The 24,382-nt window shown below is 33.4% G+C and overlaps 1 protein-coding gene across 1 annotated transcript in view; it reads right to left on the reverse strand.

Moving 5' to 3' along the window:
• Lrp1b (LDL receptor related protein 1B) overlaps positions 1–24,382 on the reverse strand; it is a 1,466,647-nt gene that overhangs the window by 645,180 nt on the left and 797,085 nt on the right. The window contains 3 exon segments of the mRNA XM_042683428.1: positions 9,141–9,257; positions 17,010–17,135; positions 22,020–22,160. Of these exon segments, the coding sequence (XP_042539362.1) occupies positions 9,141–9,257; positions 17,010–17,135; positions 22,020–22,160 (384 nt within the window).

The raw sequence follows: 24,382 nt of genomic DNA on the forward strand, positions 1-24,382 counted from the left end.
CAATAGGAAACATGTTATTGAAAGTGCTTGATTTTATTTTTAATGCAATCAGAATCCCTCTTCTGTTCTCTTCCAAGGCACCAAAGAAACAATAGATACACAAGTACAGGCCTGTAACTTCTTAAGGACATATGATACTCATTCTTCTAATGTCCTTTAAATGAGTATTTTCTAGTGACTTAAAGCCTGGGAGGAACATTTGTTGAAAGATCAAGTGCACTTGGATTCATTATTGTATGAGAAATATGAATCAATATAATCTTTCTGTGTCCAAGGAAACACATTCTCAGTAAATAAGAGTAGGTAAAATTCTACTCAATGATGCTGTAACATGCTTATGCTTCAATAGATAAATAACTTTTCTGAATACAGAGAGCCAGGGTGGGTCAGTTAGGTCTACCACTGGACTGTGAGAGATGTCTGGATCATGAGGTGAAAATTTAAAAAAAAACAAACAATAAAACCAGTTAATTACTAACATAGAGTTACAAAGTCTGAAAAACGTGAATTTTTCATCAGTGAAAGCACAAAGCACCTGAAATATATAGCAAATAATTATATTTCAAAGTGAAATTATAACCAAATTAAATCAAGATTTTCCCCCAAACTTTAGATAATTATAACAATAATATATATATATATAATTATTAAGAAAAAGTCTAAGGGGTAATTGTCCAATTTAAAATTTTGATAAATTTAAAAAGACAATTTGTAATGAGATCTAAAATGATCATGATCAAATTTCTAAATGGATACAAATAATCAGAGTAAAATATAGTTACCAAACAATTCAACCAAAAAGTTGAAGGGATTTAATATTCTCCTAGAGAAAATGTTATTCAATCTATTTCATATGTAATGGAAATAATTCACCTAATATCTTATAAATTTCCCAGTACTAGACCTTTTAGCAGGCAAGAGACTAAGCATAGAATCATAAAAAGTAGGAAAACTGAAACCCAAACATTTAAAAATTAGAAAAATAAAAGCAACTCCATCCGTTCACTTATGTCAAGATAGAAAAAAAAAGAAGAAATACTGTTTTGCTGAAAGTTGGAGCCATTGCCACATAATGACAATAATCTGTAGCTTTTTTCCCTCAAATTTGTTTTCTTTTCATTAGCAGAGTATGATAAGTGATATTTAATTATCGGTTCTTATTACTATTATCTTTCAGAAGTTGTTCAAAAGAGTTTATATTTAACAAAGCAGCTCATGAATATTATATATTGTTACCCCTTTCTATACTCTTACCCATCCTTCCCCTACCCACTCCTTTCCTTACTCTTCTTCTTTTGTAGGGATATACTTTGGATTCTGTACTACATTCTCCTCTTCTTCTTCTCTTTATTTGTCTACCATATTCCCCTTGACCCCAGTGTACCTCTTTAAAGCAACACTAGTTTCCTGATGTTTTATTTGTTGAACTTTATTGCCTTTCTAAAGAATTATACCATTGTGTAATTACTTGATTTATCACTTCAAAGCAACTAACTTAGGACTATAGAATATATTTGATGAAAGGAATTACATTATTGAGTTTTATTCAATTCATGGCTTAATACACATTAAGTATAAAAGTTAAACTTTTTCATTGTCTCTTGATGAAAATAAACAATTCCTTATGTTTATTAGAAATGTGTTTCTGAGTACTTCCATTGTTTCAGCATTTGCTTCATAAATTTTTGTTTAATTACCGCTTCATTTTTAAAATTTCTATTATTTCTATTACCTTTAATAGTTGAACAAAGGAGTTTCAATTTACTATGTCAGTTTTTGAGTATCATATATCTTGATCAATGCCACCATTTCTATTATTCTCCCCATGTCTCCTAAACCCACCTATCCCCTCAAGTTACCTGATTCTATTTTCATATATATACATTGAGTATTATTATTGTATTTACTCACCCTTCCCCCAATTGCTCCCACTTCATACCCTCCCCCTCACCCATTTCTGTCACTACAAGTCAGCTTTCTGCAATTCATTTTGTCAGACTCTAAGTTAATTGTCTGAGGAGGTTCACTATTGCAATCCTCCCCTGTGTATGCTATAATGTTTGTATCTATCTATATCTCTATATATGCGTATATGTATGTATGTATTACCCTATAAACTCCTTCATAACTTTACAGTTCTGTGTATTTCTATAAACTAAATTTTTGTATGCTTTATATGTATGCTTAAATTACATAATACTTGACTTTTACTTTTATGGGGCAGAACGCACCTAAATTTTCTTATTATTTGTCATACTGCTTTAAGCCTATTCCTGACCATTTTGGTTTAAGAGAGGAGGCTTCACTCTTCACTTCTGATAGTAGTTCTGTTCAAGTTAGGTCATGGAGCATCTTCTGATTATTTTAACCAATGAAGTACATATTGGTTAATTTCTTAAGGGAATAGGAATTTTAAATGATATTGCTTAGTACCCTTAAATAGATTTACATTTATATCTTAAAAACTATTATATTTTTAAGTTAAATTCTTATTTAACATAGTTCTCGAGAAAATATGACTCATTGAAATTAATACTAAAAGAGGAGCAAATTAATTTAGCAGAGTACTATTAGACTTATCTAGTTTACTATTTTTAAAGCAATATGTAAAATTAAAATCAGAGGTTCAAATCTTCATTCCACTCTTACAATGATACCAGAGAAAGAAAGAGTCCGGGAAATAGTCTCTCCAGGGTGACTTGCACAGATAGGTAGTGAACAGTTTTTGACTATCATCTACTAGCCATCTAGTAGATAACAAAAATTACTATTTTCCAAAATAACATGAATAAAGGGAAAGTGTTGAATTCATACAAGATCTAGAGGATATGACACTTGACAATCAAATACTCCTTTCTTTCCTTTTTTTTTTTGGTCAGTCATGGGGATTGAACTCTGGGCCTGGGCACTGTCCTTCAGCTCTTCAGCTCAAGGTGAGTGTTCTACCACTTGAGCCACAGCATCACTTCCTGTTTTCTGCCCATTTATTGGAGATAAGAGTCTCATGGTTTTTCCTGTCTGGGTTGGCTTTGAACCACGATCCTCATATCTCAGCCTCCTAAGTAGCTAGTATTAGAGGTGTGAGCAACCGGCTGCCAGCTCAACTATTCTTTTTTAACTTTAAATCATAAATTATGTGACTTTACACTTTATATATGTTCATCGCAGATCTGGCTCATAAATGGAAATAATTGTAAAACTCAACAAATAGTTACTAAATTTCATGTCATGTCTTAAGAGACAAATTCGAAAATAATTTAAAGTTGTTAAAAACCAGACGATGTTGCCATGTTCTAAATATATGATAAAGAAAGATAATAAGGATACTTGGTTTGATAAGAAAGGAAAAGTAAGGCAAAGACTATATCCATGGCTATACAAGAGTAGAAGTGCTCTTTTATCATCCTAGCATTCAAAATGTGACCCTGAATCCAACACATAATACACAGTGAGTTCAAGCCTAGCTTGGCTAAATATGTAGATCTTATCTCAAAAAACAACAACAACAAACAGATCAAAAAGTGAAAGGACCCAAGATTTAATTTAATTAACATTGCTTAAGAAGTTTCTCTTGTTACCTGATAAGAAAATTAAACCTGTATCTATTTTTTAAAGAATTTCTGAGTGCTGCTTCAAATGTTATACCTGTGTTTAGTTTTTAGAAGTTGTACTGTCCTAATCAAAATATTTGATCCAGTAATAAATTCATGTTATTTGAATGACTAAACTGCGAAAGGTAGACTTTAAGATATGACAAGATTATACCATAGCTAATAAAGCCCACAGTAAGTTACTTTGTAATTTTAAATCTCCAATACATATAGGAACATGCTAACTAACATCAGAAGTTTAGCTAGGATAAAATAGATCGTTCTGGTTTTTTGAGCTCAGTTCCTGGGCGCTCTCCTTGAGCTTCTTTGTGCTCAAGGCTAACATTCTACCACCTGAGCACGACTTCTGGCTTTTTGTTTTTGTTTTTGTTTTTTTGTTGTTGTTTTCTGGGGGCTTTTTGAGTAGTTTTTTGGAGATTTCAGGGAGTTTCATGGGGATTTTTCTACCTCAAACTTCAATCCTCACATCTCAGCCTCCTGAGTAGGTAGGATTACAGGCATAAGCCATTAATGCTTGAATTAAAATATATCTGTCTAAGCATACAAAAACTTCTGAAATTTGATATTTCAATGACTAGGAAAATTTCCAATTTACAAAAAAAATCTTTAAAATTATTTCTGAGATTTTAGTTCTGAACAATAAACAAAACAACAACAAAAAACACAAGCTTGCTATGGATTCAGAGATCTATATTCTTAGTGCTCAGGATACAAAGGACATGGGTTCTTAAACAATTATATATTTTAACTCATTTATTTTTGTATGTTTAGTTACATTAATATCTGTCTTGTAGTCTGATTTAGCTTAGTGACCAACATGTAAACTACTATTAAAATACACATTTAAGAAATGGAAAAAAATCAGAGAACAAATTACTACACAGAACAAAGACTTTATTTGAAAGCACACATGTAAACAGTACAGTTATGAATAGTCCATTTTGGTTTTATCTTACAATAGTGTGGCATTAGGTAGACCATTCAGCCTCTCTTGTCAGAGACTCTTGACTCTTAAAATGATACTGTGTAAATCCTAAAGATCAAGACATCTAAGGAAACACGAACTAAAAATACCCTAAACCCTGGAAACAATTAATGAATCAAAACTGTAAACCCTCTTAAGGGATCAAAGCCTTACAAATAAGCACAGGAAACAATTTGGAGAAAAAAATTGCTAGAACATAGAAATGTTCAAATTATCCCACTCTTGGGCATTTTCCCAAATGACCACACACAAGATCATCTAAAGCTACCAGCACAACTATGTTTATTGCAGCATTATTTACCATAACTAAGATATGGAACCAACACAGATGCCCCTCAGTAGATGAAGGGATCAAGAAAATGTGATATATATATATATATATATATATATATATATATATATGGGGAGGGGAAAGGAAATAACAAAATGCTGAAATAAGGATACAGGTTGACCCAGATATACAAGACACTATGTTGAAAACAAACTTTACAACTTGGGGTGGTAGAGAGGGAAGGGATGGTAAGTGGAAAACAGAGGAGAAGGTATCAATGCTCCAAAGGAAATGTGTTCATTACCTTTCTCAGGTAATTGTAATCCTTGTGTACAGTATTTTCACAATAAAATTATATATAAAAATATAATGGAGGGATGATTTCTGTCCCTATTATGTGGTGAAATTAATGTAAATCATTGAAAATAATTGAGTATTTTTGTTATAAATATAATAGTTGTTTATGTATATATTATTACATCATTAAAATTGCTGATACAATTGCTAAACTATGATTTATCATAGCAATATCAGAGTTTTCCAACAATTTTTGGAGCATTCTGAGAAATCCCATGATAATTGAAAATATCTATATGCAAATTTAAGTAGATGAGTAATTGGTTCAAAATTATTGACAGAATTCTAAGATCAGTATTCTACAGAAGAGTGTCCCACTTGCCCACCAATAAAATTCAGACTTTTCTTACTACGATTTGGTAAAAGTTACATCAAACAAATATTTGAATTACACAAACTAAGGAGCTTTGATTTATGTGATGGGTAGTAGAATTGAAAGTGTGACCTGGAGGGAGGGTATGATCTGTGGGAGGACGGAGGTCTGAGAGCAAGAGCATGAAGTAGATTCACCCTCACTCAGTACATAATCCAAAATGTTTGAGTAAGGGAAAACAAGAAGATTGCTAACATACATCTTAAAAGAGAAAAACTGGAATCAACCATTGGGAGTACCCAAAAAAGACAATCTAATTTATATTCAAAGAACCTAAGTATTGTATTTTATGTTATTTATATGAGATCAGGTCTTGCTTTACTTTTCCCACATTACAGGATTTTAACTTCCCTTGGATCTTTAAAGTCAACACATGTTGTTACAACCAATATAATAATTCATGTTGGCTTTGGATATATTATTTTCCAGTCTTCCCAATTTTACGTTTCAGAGAGACACATTGACAACATGATAATAGAATATTGACAAAATGGGAACATGTACAGCATTGAAATAAACACTATATTGAAGGTTCTTGTCCAGAGAAATGTTAATAAAACCATCACACCAATGAATAAAAATCTATTATGGGAAATGTGCCTTTAAAGGAGATTTTTCAAGTAATATGTCATTTTATTGTTGGTTCCTATTTACACACCATGCATAGATCCAAAAATAGTCAACCTAAAATGAAGTGGTCTGAATTTCAAGTATGTGTGGATTCATAGCCTCACCCTGATACTTATTAGATTCATGGTCTCAAGAAAGTTTCTAAAAAATCTTTAAAGATTCAATTCTTTTATCTGTGAAATGTAGACAGTAATATGCTCCTCATAGATCAGTTGTAAAGACTCCTCATGACAAGATGTGTCTCACAGGCCTTCAAATCACTTTTCCTCAGTTCATGAGAGATATAAAAGTTTGCTGGTACAATTATTTAGAATATTATTGAAGTTTTAGATATTCTCCCATTTATGATTCAAATATATATCACATAAATAAAGAAAATTTTATTTCCCTAGACAATTATTAAAAATTTAAAAAATCATATCAAAGACCCAATAGTAAGTTCTTTAATGAGATTTCATACTTTTTTCTTCTTCTATTGCTTTTCTGCCATTTCTTATCTGAATTGGGACACTCATTTCAAGACTTCTTTGTATTTAACATTTTGAGCATATTCATTATTCTTCTTGTATTTTATGAATGATATGGTCTAAATAGGAACAGAATCAAAATTTCTTAAAAAATAGCAACATAATAGTTGACCCATCCAAATTTTGGGTAACATAAATATTCTGGACCTTGAAAAGGAAAAATTCCTCTGTCCAACCCTTAGTTGGCCACACTTCATATAGTGTGCATGTAATATGTGAACTAAAATAATTGGTGCTATTTTCTGCCGTCTATAACACTATTTCTATTTTATTACCTATCACTTGGTGCTACCTACTTTAGCATTTTATTCATATAAACTTTATTGATCATAAACATAGTAGGTTAACTTAAAAAAAGTGTTAACAAAAAAGTTCTAGTTAGAGAATTCACCTTTTAAAGAGACATTTAAATTAAGAACTTAAAAAAAACTTGCTTTTGTACTATTTATTTACTATTATCTGTAGTTAAATCACAAAAAATGAGCACTTAGCTGAAATGCACACATGTTTATTCTGTGTACATGTATGTGTATATACATGCAAATAGATATGTGCATATGTGTCTCTATGCATGTGTATGTATGTATGCTTATGTTCATATATACGCATGGTGTTGATACAACTCAAGTAGCGACAGTTTGTGCTCCGCTACTGAATCATATCCCCTGCTATCATGTATGCATAATATATAAAAAAAAATTTTTCTGTATCTCATTTATAGGTGAAAGTTGTTGGATTATTTGTGACAGGGTTTTACTGCAAAGTCTCAGCTCTCCTTGAACTCTTGATCCCTGCTTCATTTATACTCCAAAGTCCTAGGATAAGAGAGTGGCTCTTCCCACTATGTCCAACTCTTTAGGGATAAATTTTTTAATAGTAATATTAAAAATCCAGTACCATGCCGGGTGCTGGTGGCTCATGCCTATAATCCTAGCTACTCAGTGAGCTGGTGGTTCATGCCTATAATCCTAGCTACTCAGTGAGCTGAGATCCAAGGATCGCAGTTCAAAACCAGCCTGGACAGGAAAGTCTGTGAGACTCTTATCTCCAATAAACCACCAGAAAACTGGAAGTGGCACAGTGGCTCAAGTGGTAGAGTGCTAGCCTTGAGCTGAAGAGCTGAAGGACAGCGTTTAGGACCAGAGTTCAAGTCTCATGACCGAAAAAACAAATCAAGTACCATTAAAAACAACAACAAAGAAAATCGTCTTTGGACCCTATCATAGGGTTCATTTTACTTAGTATCATATTATATGGCCATATGTACATAGCTTTTGAGCTTTTCTGCTTATCTAATAAGATTATCATGGATGTATACTAATTATTGCAAATAAGAGAAACCATGAGACCTATATTTCTTTGGATCTGGTTTACTTCGTTTAATGATTTTTCCAAGTCTTTCAATTTCCTAACAAATGGGGTGGTGTCATTCTTTCTGATGGAAGCGTAGAATTCCATTATACACACACACACACACACACACACACACACACACACACACACACACATTACATTTTCTTGATCAATTCATCTACTGAGGGGAATCTGGAGAAACCAAAGGAGGGATAACAATGTTGGACAAGAAATGTGCTCATTACCTTACTCATATAAATATAACCCCTCTGTTCAGCATCTTTACAATAAATAATATTTTTTTAACCCAGTACCATAATTGAAACAAAGTATACATTAAAACACTTGGTTCATTCCTTCAACATGTTGTGTTTAGATATGCATTATTAATACAAATGATAATAAGACATACTGGTACATGAATTCAGAGGTTAGTAATTAAATATGCAACTTTCATGCAGCAATAAATGGTTTCTGTATTTAGGATTAGAAGACTAAAGGGAAGAAGACTAGAAATTTTGCCATCAACAGAATTATTATCTTAAACTAATGATGGTTTTAGTCATAATCATATGTTTCTTTAGAAATGGAACAATTCATGCATAGTCAATATAACCTCAACCTACATTATGGCTCCAGTAATACAGCAGATGCATTCCACCAAGAAATCTGTTCTCCTCCTATACCTTAGTGTTATTAACTGTACTATTTTTGGGTGAGAAAATTTAATCATTCCTAAAGCATTACTAGTCAAATTTAATACTATCTTTTTAGTTTTATAATAATCACCTGCTAATAAAACCTGTAATGCCTGGTTACCTTTATTTTAGCTGAGGACATAGTTACTGCTTTGTGAATTGGAGACATTTTGAACCCACCATTAAAACATGCATGTCCATCCAAAAGTTGGTTGTGAAAGGAACTTACCCTTTTGCATGGAATTCATGAAAGAATAGGTTGTAAGAGAATCACAGTGACAGACTATTGGGTCAGACATAATCTCTATCAAAAGGATATGTCATTCATAACTTACCACAGGATGACATTTCATCAGTCTGGTCCCCACAATCATCTTCCCTGTCACACAGCCAGGCTCTGGGGATGCAACGCCCATTTCCACAAGAAAACTGGTCTATCTGGCATGTTCTGGCTGCAAAGATCCATTTATACAGAAAAAAAAAATAGAGTCACTTTAACATTGAGAATAAAATAAAACATGGAGCAACTCTTTCACTCATTAGATAGTATGTGTCTTTATTAAGATAAAATGCTTTAAAAGTTAATTTTTAGTTAATATTTTACAACACCAATTTGTCTTCTGAACATTCACACACTTTCCTGTGTAATTATAATGACTCTTAAATGACAAGATAGTTAATACTTCTCACACAATCTAACATTTTTAAATAATGAATTCATAGTTGGCCTGGCACATGCTTATAAATATATGACTAATTTGAATTCCATCCAAGTTTTGACTAATCAGAAAAGAATTTTGCATACATTCTCTAATAAAATAAGAAAATTTCTGCTGTTATGGGAGGAAACCTTTGGAAACTAACCCGGTGTATCTACTCTTTGATCCTGGTATCCAGATCTGTCCTTTCTTCTAACGTTTTCAATACATTGGTGTGTTATGTGTCTGCGTGTGTGTGTGTCTGTGTGTGTATGTCTGTGTGTGTCTGGATGTGTCTGTTTGTCTGTGGTTTGTGTGTTATTGACTCTGAACTCAGGGCCTTCAGCTCTATAGGCAGATGTTCTACAATTGACCCCTACTATCCTGTTTTTGCTTCAGTTGCTTTTCAGACAGGGTCTTGTACTTTTGTCCAATGTCATTCTCAGACAAGGTACCTTCTACCTTACCATCAAAGAATTTTCACTTTTTGATCTCTACCTGATCCATTGCATGTAGTAAAAAAAAAAAAGAAGGTGTTTTCTAAAACATATATTTAGCCTTAAGATCTTGCTTTATAAGTCACATTTGCACAGAAATATAAATGAATGTATGACTTTTTAATCAGACTACATACTAATGAATTTTGCTTTGGGCTTCCTTAAGTTTGCAAGGAAGGAAAACAGAGAACCTTCCTTTCCATGATAGCCAAAGGCAGTGGTTTAATACTATTTACTGAAGAATTATGTTCTACAGGGAATTTGATTGCCTTTTTCCATTAATCAGGTCAACATTCAAAAGCATGAAAGCCTCCATAGCTTTACTGCCTCTTCCCCCAGGACTTTAGTGGTTATATATTTAGTTACTTTGAATGCTTCATTTTAGTTCTTTTCATTTGCTCCTCAGAACTATAGATCTGTCTTCATGAGTGTCAGTACTCCTTCCATGTCTCCTTTAATTAGATTAGAGGGAAAAATGGGATATGCTACCAAAGGGAAACTTAGACATATGAATATTTTGGTTAGCTAAATTTGAATAGTTAAGAATAATATAGAGTCTACGTTTGCATCTTGAACACCTGACTACTTTACAAGTATCCTCTTGTTTCCTGGGCTTTAGAATTATAAAGATGTCTTTATAATTAATTACATACTGGATATTAAATTAATACAGGGTATTTTAATAAAATATAGGGTATTTAATCAAAATAGCTTTTAGACTTGAGTATTAATTCTTAGCATAGAGAATGATTCAAACCAAAATCATGCTAATAATACAATATTCTCCACAACAGTCAGGGTACATCTCGCCTGCAAGCTATATAAAGTCCCTCTAAATCACAGTGTATACCACTAGACAGAAATGTATACACACTAATATTTCCTATACCACTTGCCTATATTGATAATTTGTATAAAAATTCTAATGGTCCTTGGCTGAAAACAAGGTCTCATCCCTGGATGAGGTCAAGTTAAGCATTTACTGGCTACTTTGATAGATTTGTAATTATTGTGACAATCAGAGTAAATATACATACATATATATATATAAAATGGTGTTAGGAAACTTTGTGTGGAGAAGTAGGTTAAGTTATGAGATGGTTAATAAATTTTCCTTACAAAATTATGTTGTTTCCCTGATTACACAAGATCTTCTTTCCAGTTGTAAAAGACAGTACATGAGAAATTTGGTACTAAATGTTGTTCCTTCCTCTCTTTTATTATCTCTTGTGTTTTTCCTTTTTTTCTTCTTCTTCATTCTTTTCCTAACTAATTCCTTGGACTTTTTTGTGTTTTAAAAATTAGCACAAATTTTCATCTTCATTAAATTCAGACTTACAATAAAAATATGCTAGTTGCCGGGCGCTGGTGGCTCACGCCTGTAATCCTAGCTACTCAGGAGGCTGAGATCTGAGGATCGCGGTTCAAAGCCAGCCCGGGCAGGAGAGACCGTGAGACTCTTATCTCCAATAAACCACCAGAAAACTGGAAGAGGCGCTGTAGCTCAAGTGGTAGAGCGCTCCCCTTGAGCTGAAGAGCTGAGGGACAGCGCCCAAGCCCAGAGTTCAAGCCCCACGACCGACAAAAAAAAAAAAAAAAAAAAAAAAAAAATGCTAGTTATCCAGGCTGATGTTCTTTTATTTGAGATAGCCTCATCACTAATAATTCAGTGCTGAGTCTCATTTGCTTTCAGCAGGAGGGGTAGGCAATTAGGAATATACACAAGAATATCTAAGTCCTTGTTTCATATAACTTAATACCTGTCATTGTGATTGTGTGGGAATCTGGGTGTAACTGCTTTATAACTGAATTGGAGAAAATCTTGTCTATGATTTTAAGTATCACTAGATTGTTACTTGGGACTATTATGCCCAGGTAGTACATGGATTCACTATTTGTTCTAATAATGGATAAATATATTTTCCTTTTTCTATTAGGAAAACTTAACCAATTTGAAGTATTAAATATGCTTTATTTCTTAAATCTCCACTCATTACTTTTCTATCTGATATTACCAGTCTGACTGAGTTATCACTTGCAAATGACTTGGTTTCTATCAAGAAAACAACATGCTTACTTATTCAGTTTTTATCCTGATCTCATCTAATTAGTTCGAAGGTGATATTAGAACAGCAGTCCCACAGGACTCCAGTTTTATAGCAAATGCTGCTCTAAGGAAGAGGAAATTTGCACCTCCACCAGGAGAATTGTTTATCTAACAGCTGAATCAGAGATTTGCTGTCACAATGTGAACATTTCTACTGAACACTAATCAGGCTTCTCCTGCTGCTAGAAATAAGAAATCCCACAGTGTACAGCTAGTGTACAGGGAAGAAGAGGTTGGAACAAATTATAATCATCCTAAACTTTACTTTGGCTGCATTTAATCAAAGCATTCTACTTTAACAAAATATATGTCAAGCAGGGGTACACTTCTAATATCAGATCTCTGAAGGCATAGTAAACAGGGACATGAGTTCACAGACAGACTATGTTACACAGTAAGGTATTGTCTTTAAAATATGTTACAATTGTAGTTTAGTGTTAGAAAGCTTGTCTAGCATACCAACACTATTTAAAAATAGACTCAAATATTTTGTGTGCTCACATATACAGATATAAAAACACACATGTATGTAGACATATGTAGCCATTTACTCATGGATATTTGGTTTAAGTTATCTTTTCATTATTATCAGTAAGCAATGAAAATTCTCACTCGTGTATCATTATGCATGGTTACAAATTAGAGCAAAGATCTAAAAATATAATAACAGAATGGAAAGGCTAAACATCTCTTATTATTACTGGATTTATACAAATTACTTTTCAAAAAATCCACTCATAGATCTGAGGATCTCGGTTCAAAGCCAGCCCGGGGAGAAAAGTCCATGAGATTCTTATCTCCAATAGACCACTAGAATACAGGAAGTGGTGCTGTGGCTCAAGCCGTAGAGCGCTCGCCTTTAGTTGAAGAGTGCAGGGACAGTGGCCAAGCCCAGAGTTCAAGCACCACGACTGAGAAAAAAAAGTCCACTCATACACCAAAGAAGAGGTGAGTGAATAATTCCTTCTACAAGAAATTACTAATATTAGGCCTTATCAGACTACTTATTGCTCCTAATGAAATAGTTTTGCTATTTAGGAATTTTTCTAAGGGATTTCTAAAGGCTCCTCTTGGGCCTTGTTTCTCAGGAACTTTCCCCAAGTAGAAAAGAGCTAAATTCTTCACTCTTCTTGGGTGTTCCAGTATGGTTTGCCTTAATGCACAGTTGGTAAGATGGCTGCTGACATAGTTTTCTCTAGTGTTCACTCTCAGCTTTGGAGTGAAAAAGCACTATACATTTTATCCCATTCAATCATGAGTACCTTGATAAATATTTATAGAAGTAACAGATAGATGAAGGAGAAACCTAAAGGAACAAAACAGGAAATTGGCTTCTTATGAGAAAGTATTTTCTTCTTGATATAAAATGATCAAAATGTTAATGGGTATAGGACTCTAGATTCAATTTCAAAATAATCCTCCACTTAAAGTTGTTTTATCTAGGATGCTTGTCCATGTAGATGCACTTAGAAATAGCCAGAAAAGATTTAGCAAATTTTCTATATGACTTTGCTGCTTGAACTAGTATTCTAAAATATATGGTCTTTTTATTTATTTTGGTAAATGAAAGTACATTTTAATATACATACATTCTGTATAGTTTTCTAACGAAAAAAAGCACACACACACACACACACACACACACACATATTCCATGTCTACTTTTTATTCATGCTCTTAAGGTATTTGTTGGCCATAGAAACTACAATAAGCATTCTGTAAAGGTCTTCTGAGTAGTAGACTGCAGGTGAAATCACTTGAAATGCCATTTAAGTAAGATGTATTCTACTTTTGAATTGGATTACTAGATTCAAGTGTCCTATAAATGTTAGACACTAGAATAGGTGGCTTTGTTGGCTTCTATATGTATTTTCTTTTCCATTTTTCAATTATTAAATAGATAGCTATGTCTCAGTGGTCCTTTAAAAATCATAGAGAAGCAATGCATTTAAAGATTCTAATATAAATAAAGAAGACAAGATAGTACAATTTTATTCAGCATTTCCTATGTTAGGGAGAAAGCAGGGCTCCTTTTTCAGGATGTGAGAAAAATAATCTTTGAATTAAAAAATAGCTTTAAAAGAGAGATTCTTATATATTATAGCCATATTGCAAGAGCAGCCTGACAACACATTCTTAAAACTTAAAATTCTAGCAAATATTAAGGCTAGTATAGTTTAATAAAAAACAAATACATTGGAGACAGAATTCAGAACTCAGAATCCCCTAAACTAGTACCAAAGGTGTGAAGTTAGGTAGGTCCTCTCTTTTATGTTTCATCTCTATATAAGCAGTTTAGAAAGCTAGGATTTAGAACCAAATAATCTCCAGGTGTATTTTTCTCTAGAAAAGATTTTATAAAAGTATTATATAATTTCTTGATCCATTCATCTACTAAGGGGCATCTGGGTTGGTTCCATAACTTAGCTATGATAAATAATGCCTCAATAAACATAGTTGTACTAGTAGCTTTAGTATGGTCTCGTTTGTGATCATTTTGGTAAATGCCCAAAGGTGGGATTTCTGGGTCATAGGGGAGCTCTATGTGGAGTCTTTTGAGGAACCTCCATACTACTTTCCAAAGTGGTTGAACAAGTTTACACTCCCACTAACAATGCAGTAGGGTTCCCTCTTGGGCACATCTCCTCCAACATCTGTTGTTATTACATTTCTTAATTATAGCCATTCTAACTGGGGTGAGGTGGAATCTCAATGTTATTTTGATTTGCATTTTTTTTATGATTAGGGAGGTTGAGCATTTCTTCATGTGTCTACTGGCTATCCTTCTTTTCTCTTCAGAGAAGTTTCTCTGTAAGTCTTTAGCCTACTTATTTATTGGGCAGTTGTTTCTTTGAGAATTTGTTGTTGGGGGATTTAATTTTTTGAGTTCCAGGTATATTTTAGATATGAGACCCTTGTCTGTTGTGTGGCTAGTGAAGATCTTCTCTCAATCCATGGGCTTTCTATTGATCTTGCTAGCTATGTCCGTCCTTTGCCATGCAGAAGCTTTGCAATTTCATGCAATCCCATTTGTCCAACCTTTCTGTGATTTGTTGTGTTTCTGGGTCTCTTTTAAGAAAATTTCGGCCTGTGCCAAAGAGTAGATGAATGGATCAAAAAATGTGGTATATATACACAATGGAATTCTATGACTCTATCTGAAAGAATGACATTGCCCCATTTGTTAGGAAATGGAAAGACTTGGAAAATATTATATTAATTAAAGTAAGCTAGGGTCAAAGAAAAATAGGTCCCATGGTTTCCCTTGTTTGCAATTACTAGTGTATGTCTGAGACAAGCAGAAATGGTCAGATAAGTTGATGTTAGGCGAACTGAACTCCAAGATAGAGACTCAAATGTTTTTTCTTTCTTACAATTGTTTCTAAATATTTATAAGATGATTTCTTTGTTGCTTTGTATTTCCCTCCCACATGGTATAACCCCTGTTTTCATTGTATTTGATATTGGTATAATTTGTGGAGGGGAAGGGAAAAAATGTTTAAATAGGGATACAAGTGGGCCCTTTGCAACAATGAGATTTACAATTCGTTATGTCGGAAAACGAACTTTACAACTTTGGTGGGGTGGAGGGGTGTGGAGGGGGTGCAGAGATGGGAAGGGAAGGGAAGACAAAACAAAAGAGGAGGCAACAAGGCTTGATAAGAAACGTACTCATTACCTTGCCCATGTAATTGTAACCCATCTGTACAGTATTTTCCCAATAAAAAAGTATCATGTAAGATATGAACACAATTTTAAATTCAGTTATTCTAAGTGGCAAAGGAGACTTTAATTCAAGAGACAAGAATAACTGGTCCATGAATCCTCAGCAAATATATTTTGCTCTTTCCAATGTTGCTTTGTACAAAGTGAAAAACTAATTGGAAAAATGTCACTAATTGGTACACTTGTAAGAGTGAACAAAACATATGACTGAAGGGAGATGCTGAGGGATAAAAGGCTTCCTAAAGAAAGGCAGTATCAAAACAAGAAGAGAAAGAAATCTCAACCTGCCAATCCTTTCTGAAAACACTGTCCCATTGTTTTCACTAAGACTTCCTAATAATTTGTATTTAGTAAGCCTTTCTTTGTCCAAAAGAGAAAGGGATGTTATGTGGCAGATATGTTTGATGTTGGCTTATATAACATTCTTCTAAAACTTGTTTATACTAATCATATCATTATGTGTCATCAAACACACTAGTTTTTCTTTATTATGTAAAGAAAAGCACAGGCATCTGCAAGCTATTGTAATTTTTCAATGTTTATCTGAGTAATAATGACCTTTCTAGAATTCTATTGTAACCTGTACTACCAGCTGTATAATTTCATTCAATGAAAACCTGGCTGGGGATTCAAAGATTTATTACAATGGAATAGATTATATGGAAATATAAAAAGGATTAGTGGTCTTGGGACTTCATGTGAGATTTTTAAAAAAATGTTACTTCACATAAATTATATGCCCCAAACAGAAACCTATTTTCAAAGCTATTCCATTGTAGGCAAATCTTATCTTTACATATTTTTAAAGTAAAACCAAAAAAAAACAATGTTCTCTGTGACATGGCCCATATCACAGCATGCTAATACTGCAACAAACACAGTCAAATAAGATTTAAGAGGGACATGTCTTGTACAAGAAGTGTATCAACAGTCAACACATACGGAGAGATGGAATATGAAAAGACTTTGGAAAGCAAATTTATGATCAAAGATGATATGAAAGATTACTTCTATCTGGTTTTTGTGGCATTAAATTCTGAACTCATTTGTCACTACAATAATCAGATAATCTGTACTTGAAAAGTTCAGCTTAGCTCAAAGCACTGACATGCATTTTTATGGAGACTACGTTTTGTATGAAGGTGATTTATGAATATTTCCTGAGCAAACCTTTACCTGCACAAGTTTCATTGGATTCATCCTCATTGGTGCCACAGTCATTAGCTCCATCACACAGCCATCTTTTGGGGATGCAGCGATTGTTCTGGCATTTAAACTGGTCATCAGGACAACTGTGATTGACTGGGAGGGAAGAAGACAGGTTTATTATTGAAAATTGCATAAACTTACATTTGTTTTGAATTACAGCCATAAAACTGTTCTAGGAATTATAATAAACTGGGCTCTGGTGGCTCATGCCTGTAATCCTAGCTAGTCAGGAGGCTGAGATCTGAGAATCATGGTTCAAAGCCAGCCCAGGCAGGAAAGTCTATGAGACACTTATCTCCAGTAAATCACTCAGGAAACCCGAAGTGGCACTGTGGCTCAAGTGGTAGAGCACTAGCCTTGAGCTGAAGATGTCAGGGACAGTGCCCAGGCCCAGAGTTCAAGCCCCATGGCTGACAAAAAAAAAAAAATATATATATATATATATATATATATATATATAGTACAATAAATAGCTTCTGTCATTGATCATATCAAATTGTATAGCAAATATCAATATTTGAAACTTTGCTAAAATGTGACAATTTTACAGAAGACATTAAGTAATTAAACTTTTAAAAGAAGAAAATGTATTCCTCTGTCATGTGTCCACTCAAATTATGTCACAAGTTTGTTTTCTAATCGCTTATCAGGATAAATGATCCTGTTGCAAAAGTTTTATTAATGATTTAAAATTAACCTCCCACTCTAATATATAAACATGATATGTATGTCTTTGAACAATTTAGTCATGTAGATTAAAAATACTCTTCCTTAAAGCTATGAATCCACTCAAATATTTCTTATAAGTCTAATACCACTCTGCTTCACCCAGTATTTCTTAGAACTGGAAGGAAACATAAAGATATATCTCTATCTATAGATCTATAGGTGTGTGTGTGTGTGTGAGTGCCTTGTTACGTAGCACTGATGCTAACAATGAGGTTCTACATAACTTTAATAGCAAAAAGGGTAATCAGAGCCAGGCACCAGTGGCTCACACCTATCATTATAACTGGCTCCGGAAGTTGAGAGCTGGGAATCTGGTTTCAAAGCCAGCTCATGCAGCAGAATCTATGAGACTCTTATCTCCAATTAACCACCAAAAAATTGGGAGCAGAGTTATGACTGAAAGTGGTAGAACACTTCTTTGGTTTGATTAAAAATTTCTGGGACAGCACCCAGGCCTGGAGTTCAAGCCTTGTGACTGACAAAACAAAAAACAAACAAACAAAAAACAACAAAAATGGAAGTGGCACTGTAGCTCAAGCAGTAGAGCACTCACTCGCCTTGAGCTGAAGAACTCAGGGACAGCACCCAAGCCCGGAGTTCAAGCCCCACGACTGACCAAAAAAAAAAAACCTAATAAAAAAAGAATAAAAGGTACTCATGAGTTTTGTTTTTTTTTATTTTCCCCTTCAATAAAATGAATAAAAATGTAATTACAAAACCAAATACTTAAGATGAGCACAATCCTTAAATGGAAAACTGCACAACTAAAGATTAAACTTCTAATAGCCAAGCACAGTAGCATTGCTTTTACATTAGCCTTCTAAAACTGTACGTGAAATTATAACCCCTCTGTACATTATTTTCACAATAAAAAAAAGTTATTAATAAAAAAAATGATGAAAAAAAAGAAAAAAAAGTTTATTTCCAGGGTGCTAGAGGCCTGTTTCATTCTTCCTAAACTGATTTTCCTTTTGGCTAATAGTTACCCTTTTTTTTATTTGTTTTTTTCCATCGCTTATTAGTTGTCCTTTTGTATAGTTAAAAAGTAATTTGGGTATTAGTTTAATTGAGAATTTGAGTAAGTTTAACTTTTATCACAATGCGCAGATATGAGTACATTTTCTTTTATTTCCTATACAGTGCTCTTTTTAAAAGTACTTTTGGGAATTACATAGTTTTAATATTTTTCAAAAGTTGTTTATGTAAAGTGAAAAAATTTAAAAAGAGTAAATACACATACTCTGGCATTGAAGCATTTAATATTTAGACATAAAAACTAAAATCCCCTAACATATCAGAAGGTCTGCATTTTAAAGTACCAAGATTGTTCACATCATCTCAGCAAAGCTTTGCAATTATCTTTAGTAAAGTAAATCGTTATTCATACATAATTCAATGGTTTGAAATTGAGATGTTGAAGGATATAAATTAGAATGACAACAAAATTTTACATTAAAGATTATGACTTTAAATTCTAAAACAATCATCTTAAATTGCTTATGAAGTATTTGAATAGAAACCTTAAAATACAGTATTGCTTAGAATGTCTGTTTTACTCAGAGAAGACATTGTACTTCCAGAAAACTGGAGATGTTTTGCTACCCATTCACTTATTTATTCAGTCATTTAATGTTCCTTGTTTAGAATCTCTATTAGATATTGAGAATTCAAACAGGCTGCAATCCAACAATGCTCTTCATGAAGATACTAGTCTGTTATCAAGTGTGTTAAATAAATAAGAATGCAATTGCAATATAGTGTGGCAAACACTAATAATAAATGTGTAGACAGGAGATGAATATTAAACTCTGACTAGACTGTACTGAGTTTGTTGTTGTTGTTGTTGTCAAGGTGATGAACAGAGGCAATAAGTACATTTCTTATCAAATGTGTTACCCCTTCTCTCATTTTTCTCCTAATTTTCCTCTCCCTATCCATGACAAGTTGTACATATTATCTCCAATATATTGTCTTGTGTATATTGCTGTTGCATTCATTCCCCACTGCCCTTTGTCTAATAGGGTTTGTTGGTCCAAAAAAAGTCTCTAAGAAAATAATGAGAAACTACTTACAATTCCATAGACAGGGATGACTCAGTATAGTCTAATAGGGGAGAAAGGTAGTAGGACATTTAAAAAAGATAACATGTAATTCAACTTAGTAAGAATAAAAAAAAGGGTAAGCAGATGTACTATGCTAGTCTGAGTCATAAAGGATGTATCATATATGTCCAACAACAGATTTAGAATTCCACTTCTTGATTAAGCAATTAGTAATTTTATTCTGCAAATATTATTCTAGAAGTAGTGTAGAGAGTAAGCTTATGTTTAAAAGAGATAGTGGTAGGAATAATGGAAGAAGAATTGCTAAATTAATTTAAGATGGACCCTAATTTAGCCAATAAAAACTAGGAAGAGATAAAGATCAAAAGTTTCTAAGAAGACAGAAAAAATAAGCTTTATTAATAAAGTTTAGGCACAGTTAGCTCAACTATCCAGGAGGCAAGATTTGGAGAATCAATGAGGTCAGCCTGCACAGAATGCTAGCAAGACTTCATTTCAACAAAAATACCAACAAAAGCTTTACATGTATGCTACCATATTGACAATTATATGAGAAGAGAAGTAGGATTGTGGTCTAAGTCAGAACAGCAAAAATATGGGAACTTAAGTAACAAAACATGAAATGATTATGTGCTAAGGCCTGATGGCTCATTTCTAGAATCCAAACAACTCAGAAGGCTGAGATCTTAGGCTCATAGTTTGAAGCCAGTGAAGGTTTCATAGGTTTCATATGTCCATGAGACTCTCACAGTCAATTAACTACCAAAAGATGGAACTGGAGTTGTACTCAAGTGGTAGAATGCCAGCCTTGAGCACAAAGCTAAGAGACAGTGCCCAGGCTCTGAGGTGCAAGCTCCAATATTCTCTGTCTGTCTGTCTGTCTGTCTCTGTCTCTCTGTCTGTCTCTGTCTCTGTCTCTCTCTCACACACACACAGGAGGCTAGTGGTGTGGCACAAGTGGTAGAATGACTAGTAAGCATGAGGACTTGAGTTCAAGCACAATATTGCACAGATGATAAAGAATAATGCATACATAGAGGCTAATAATCATCTATGTAGATGATGTATCTACATAGGTAGATACATAAATAGATAGATAAATAGATATGCAAGACAGATAGACACTTAAATTTGAAAATTTCAATAATTGAAAAAACACTCTTTTGAAACCATCTCCCAAGGTCAAATACAAAAATCAACAAAACATGTATCTAACACATGCCTCTTTTCACAAACAGTATTTTATTTTCTTTCAAAAATATTGAACTTGTGACCTGTCTCTAGTGTTTTCTCTCAAAACCATTAACTACTTTCCTTCTCTAAAGATGATTTTACAAACTTTTCAAAGTGCTTTCTTCCAAATATATGAGAAATTTCCTTAATTCTATTGAAAACATGAAACTATTTCTACTCTAGCAAATGACAAGAGGCTAACTAGAAGCTAAGAAGAAAAGAAAGCCAAACCTGATTACTTTTACGTGGGTACCCATATGTGCATTCCACATGTCCTGTGTCAGCAAACCTAGGTGATAACATCTTCCAAAATTAGTTTATTTTCTTGAAACTTATTCAAAGTTATGTTGCCAAGGGCTGGGAAAGTGACTCAGTGGTAGAGTGTTTGCCTTGCATACATAAGGCCCTGGGTTCGATTCCTCAGCACCACATAAGCAAAAAGAAAAAAGCCAGAAGTGGCGCTGTGGCTCAAGTGATAGAGCGTGAGCCTTGAGCTGAAGAGCTGAGGGACAGCGCCCAGGCCCAGAGTTCAGGCCCCACGACTGGATCCCCCCACCCCCCCAAAAAAGTTATGTTGCCAAGGAGCAGTGAAATAGATTGTGATTTTTTTGTACAAATTACTCAATCTTGAGGGTAATTAAGTCAAGTTTTCCATATTTTAAATTCAGAAATCTAAAACAAGCCCTTGTGTAACCTTAGACAGTATTGTATTGGCACTGTCATAGATGAGAAAAGAAGGATTTGAGACTAACTGAAATAATATGTGAAGGGTGGGTAGAGGAGAAAATGTGCTTTAAGCCTATGTAAAGCAGGTCACATGGTCTTTCTGTTTTAAAAAATGCTTTCTCTTTGCATCAAAGGTATTTTAAATCTTTCCCGAAATTCTCTGATCACCCATACACTGAAAGACTGAGGAAAGCACAGAGTAAGTAAGACTCCTTGACAAACGTACAGCAATGTACTGGATCCTCATCACTTCCATCCAGGCAGTCATCATCACCATCACATTTCCACCGAGCTTGGATACAGTGTCTGTTCTTGCAGCGAAATTCTCCAGCTTTGCATACATGAGGGACAACTTCCCCGGGATTAACTATAGTTAAAAACAAAAAGAAAAGAATGAAAGAAATACAGTCCATGGTATGTGAATGTTTCTTTCGTTATCCAGTATAGTATAAAAAATGAATTTTGTTGGTTCCCACGATATTTGTTGAACTATGCTTGTCTTATTTTATTAAATGAATATCCTCCAGATTCATTTCAGGGTATCATTCTTTGAATATTATTTCATGATGTAGACATGTGTAAACCCGGAAGGGAACATAATCTCTGAGTTGAATTTACAACTTCTGGGCAAAGAGGGAGTAAAGGAGGTTTAGGTCAAAGGAAACAAATTCACAGATACAGAGGATAAATAAGGCAAGCATGTATTAGAGGACAAAAGCACTACAATATTCATATTTTACATATGCTGAAAATTTGCAGAAATTAATTTAAATTAACTTACCATACACACAGAGTAAGGTAACATAGATAAATGATGAATACGTTAATTAAGAGAGATGATGAATATGTTAATTTTCCAGGTTATAGCAACTAGCTCACTACATATATCCAAGTATGCACTAAATACTCCATGTTGCATATATAAAGTATATTAAAATAATACTATTCTCTGATTTAAAATTCTCTGACATTACGATACATAAAATGGACATGATAATTATGAGGTAGCTTTCAAAATGTTAACTAAAGCTTAATAAAATATACAGCAAAGATACTTTAAGGGATTTGGGGATTTATCTCAGTGGAAGAGAGCTTCTTGGAAAATACAAAGCCTTGAATTCCATTCTCACCTCCTCAAAAAACATTTATATATATATATGTATATATATATATATATATGTATGTATGTATATATAAAAATACAATGGTCTTATAGATAATGTATATGTATATATATTATATATTTATATATAATACATATATATTATATATAATAAGACCATATATTGTCGTATTATATAAAATAGTAAAGGAAAATTGTACTGGCAGACATCTCCATAAATAAGATTTTTAAAAGGTTTTTGATAGTAATTTTTGTATTGACTCAAATATTTATTTTAGGGAATTTGCCATCAAAATAACAATAAAGAACCATAAAATACCACTATATTTTATCTGTAGTTTTGCTTTTTAAAACATTTTTAAAAATTGTATCTTAATTTTATCTTTAAGGAGTTGTACAAGGGAGTTACCAATCAACAGACTAGTATGCGCATATAATGTTTTGCTTTAAAGGTGATTCCTTTCATTATCTCAATTGATCACTATTACCTTAGGTATTATACAAAATTTTATTACCTGCATCATAGAGATAAGTAAACTGAGAATAAATATTAAGACACTACAGAAGAACATGTTGGATTGCATGTGGGAAAGAACTGTTGTAACACATTTATCAAGAAAATACAAATACCTCCCTCCCGAGCCTTCCCATGGACTAAGCCACTGAATTTGCTTTCTCTGCTGTAGTAAAGACTGAAAGAGGGAACCAGATATATCTGAACTGGCAGAGAACAGTGAGGATGGGGAGGAGGGAGAGGGAGACAGACAGACAGTCAGAAAGAGACAGAGAGAGACAGAGACAAAACATGCATGAGAGAGCATTGTGAGAGTTATCTCGTAATGCTAAAAAATATGACTATATGCTTAAAGCTCCTATATCATTTTCTTCAATATTTGTCTGACTAAATGTGTACAGCACTCAGATATTGGAACAAATCCCTAAATTGCTTTCAGTATGATCACAAGTGCAGTAATTACAAAGATTTCTTTAGAATTGAACCTTGAAGAAAAGAAAATACATATTCAAGATTTAGCTACTTTCCTTTGGTATAAACTTGCAGAATTCTTGCTAGGATTAATGTCTGGTCCGTAATAATTTAAAGGAGCAATTTCTTTCTTTCTTTCTCTTTCTCTCTCTCTCTCTCTTTCTTTCTTATTTTCTTTCTCTCTTTCTTTCTTGGTTTTTGTTTGTTTTTTTACTAATTGTTCTTCTCTACTTAAAGTTTACATCATCTCCAGTTTGGATCTCAGTTTAGTAAATCAAATCAATACATCGATCCAACTTGGGTCTATAAAACTATCATATGAATGAACATGTGCTTGTGCTTCTAATTTTGCTCCTTTTTTCAAACTCAGTTCTTATGCTAAACAAAACTCTGGCTCTTCCTTCATTTGATGATTTGTCATCAACTGTAACAAAATTACAGTAACTCAGTCAAAACAGCATTTGTCCAAGTATAACAGACA

Source organism: Dipodomys spectabilis, unplaced genomic scaffold (assembly GCF_019054845.1).
Source record: "Dipodomys spectabilis isolate Male_0828 unplaced genomic scaffold, ASM1905484v1 ptg000081l, whole genome shotgun sequence".
NCBI lineage: Eukaryota > Metazoa > Chordata > Mammalia > Rodentia > Heteromyidae > Dipodomys > Dipodomys spectabilis.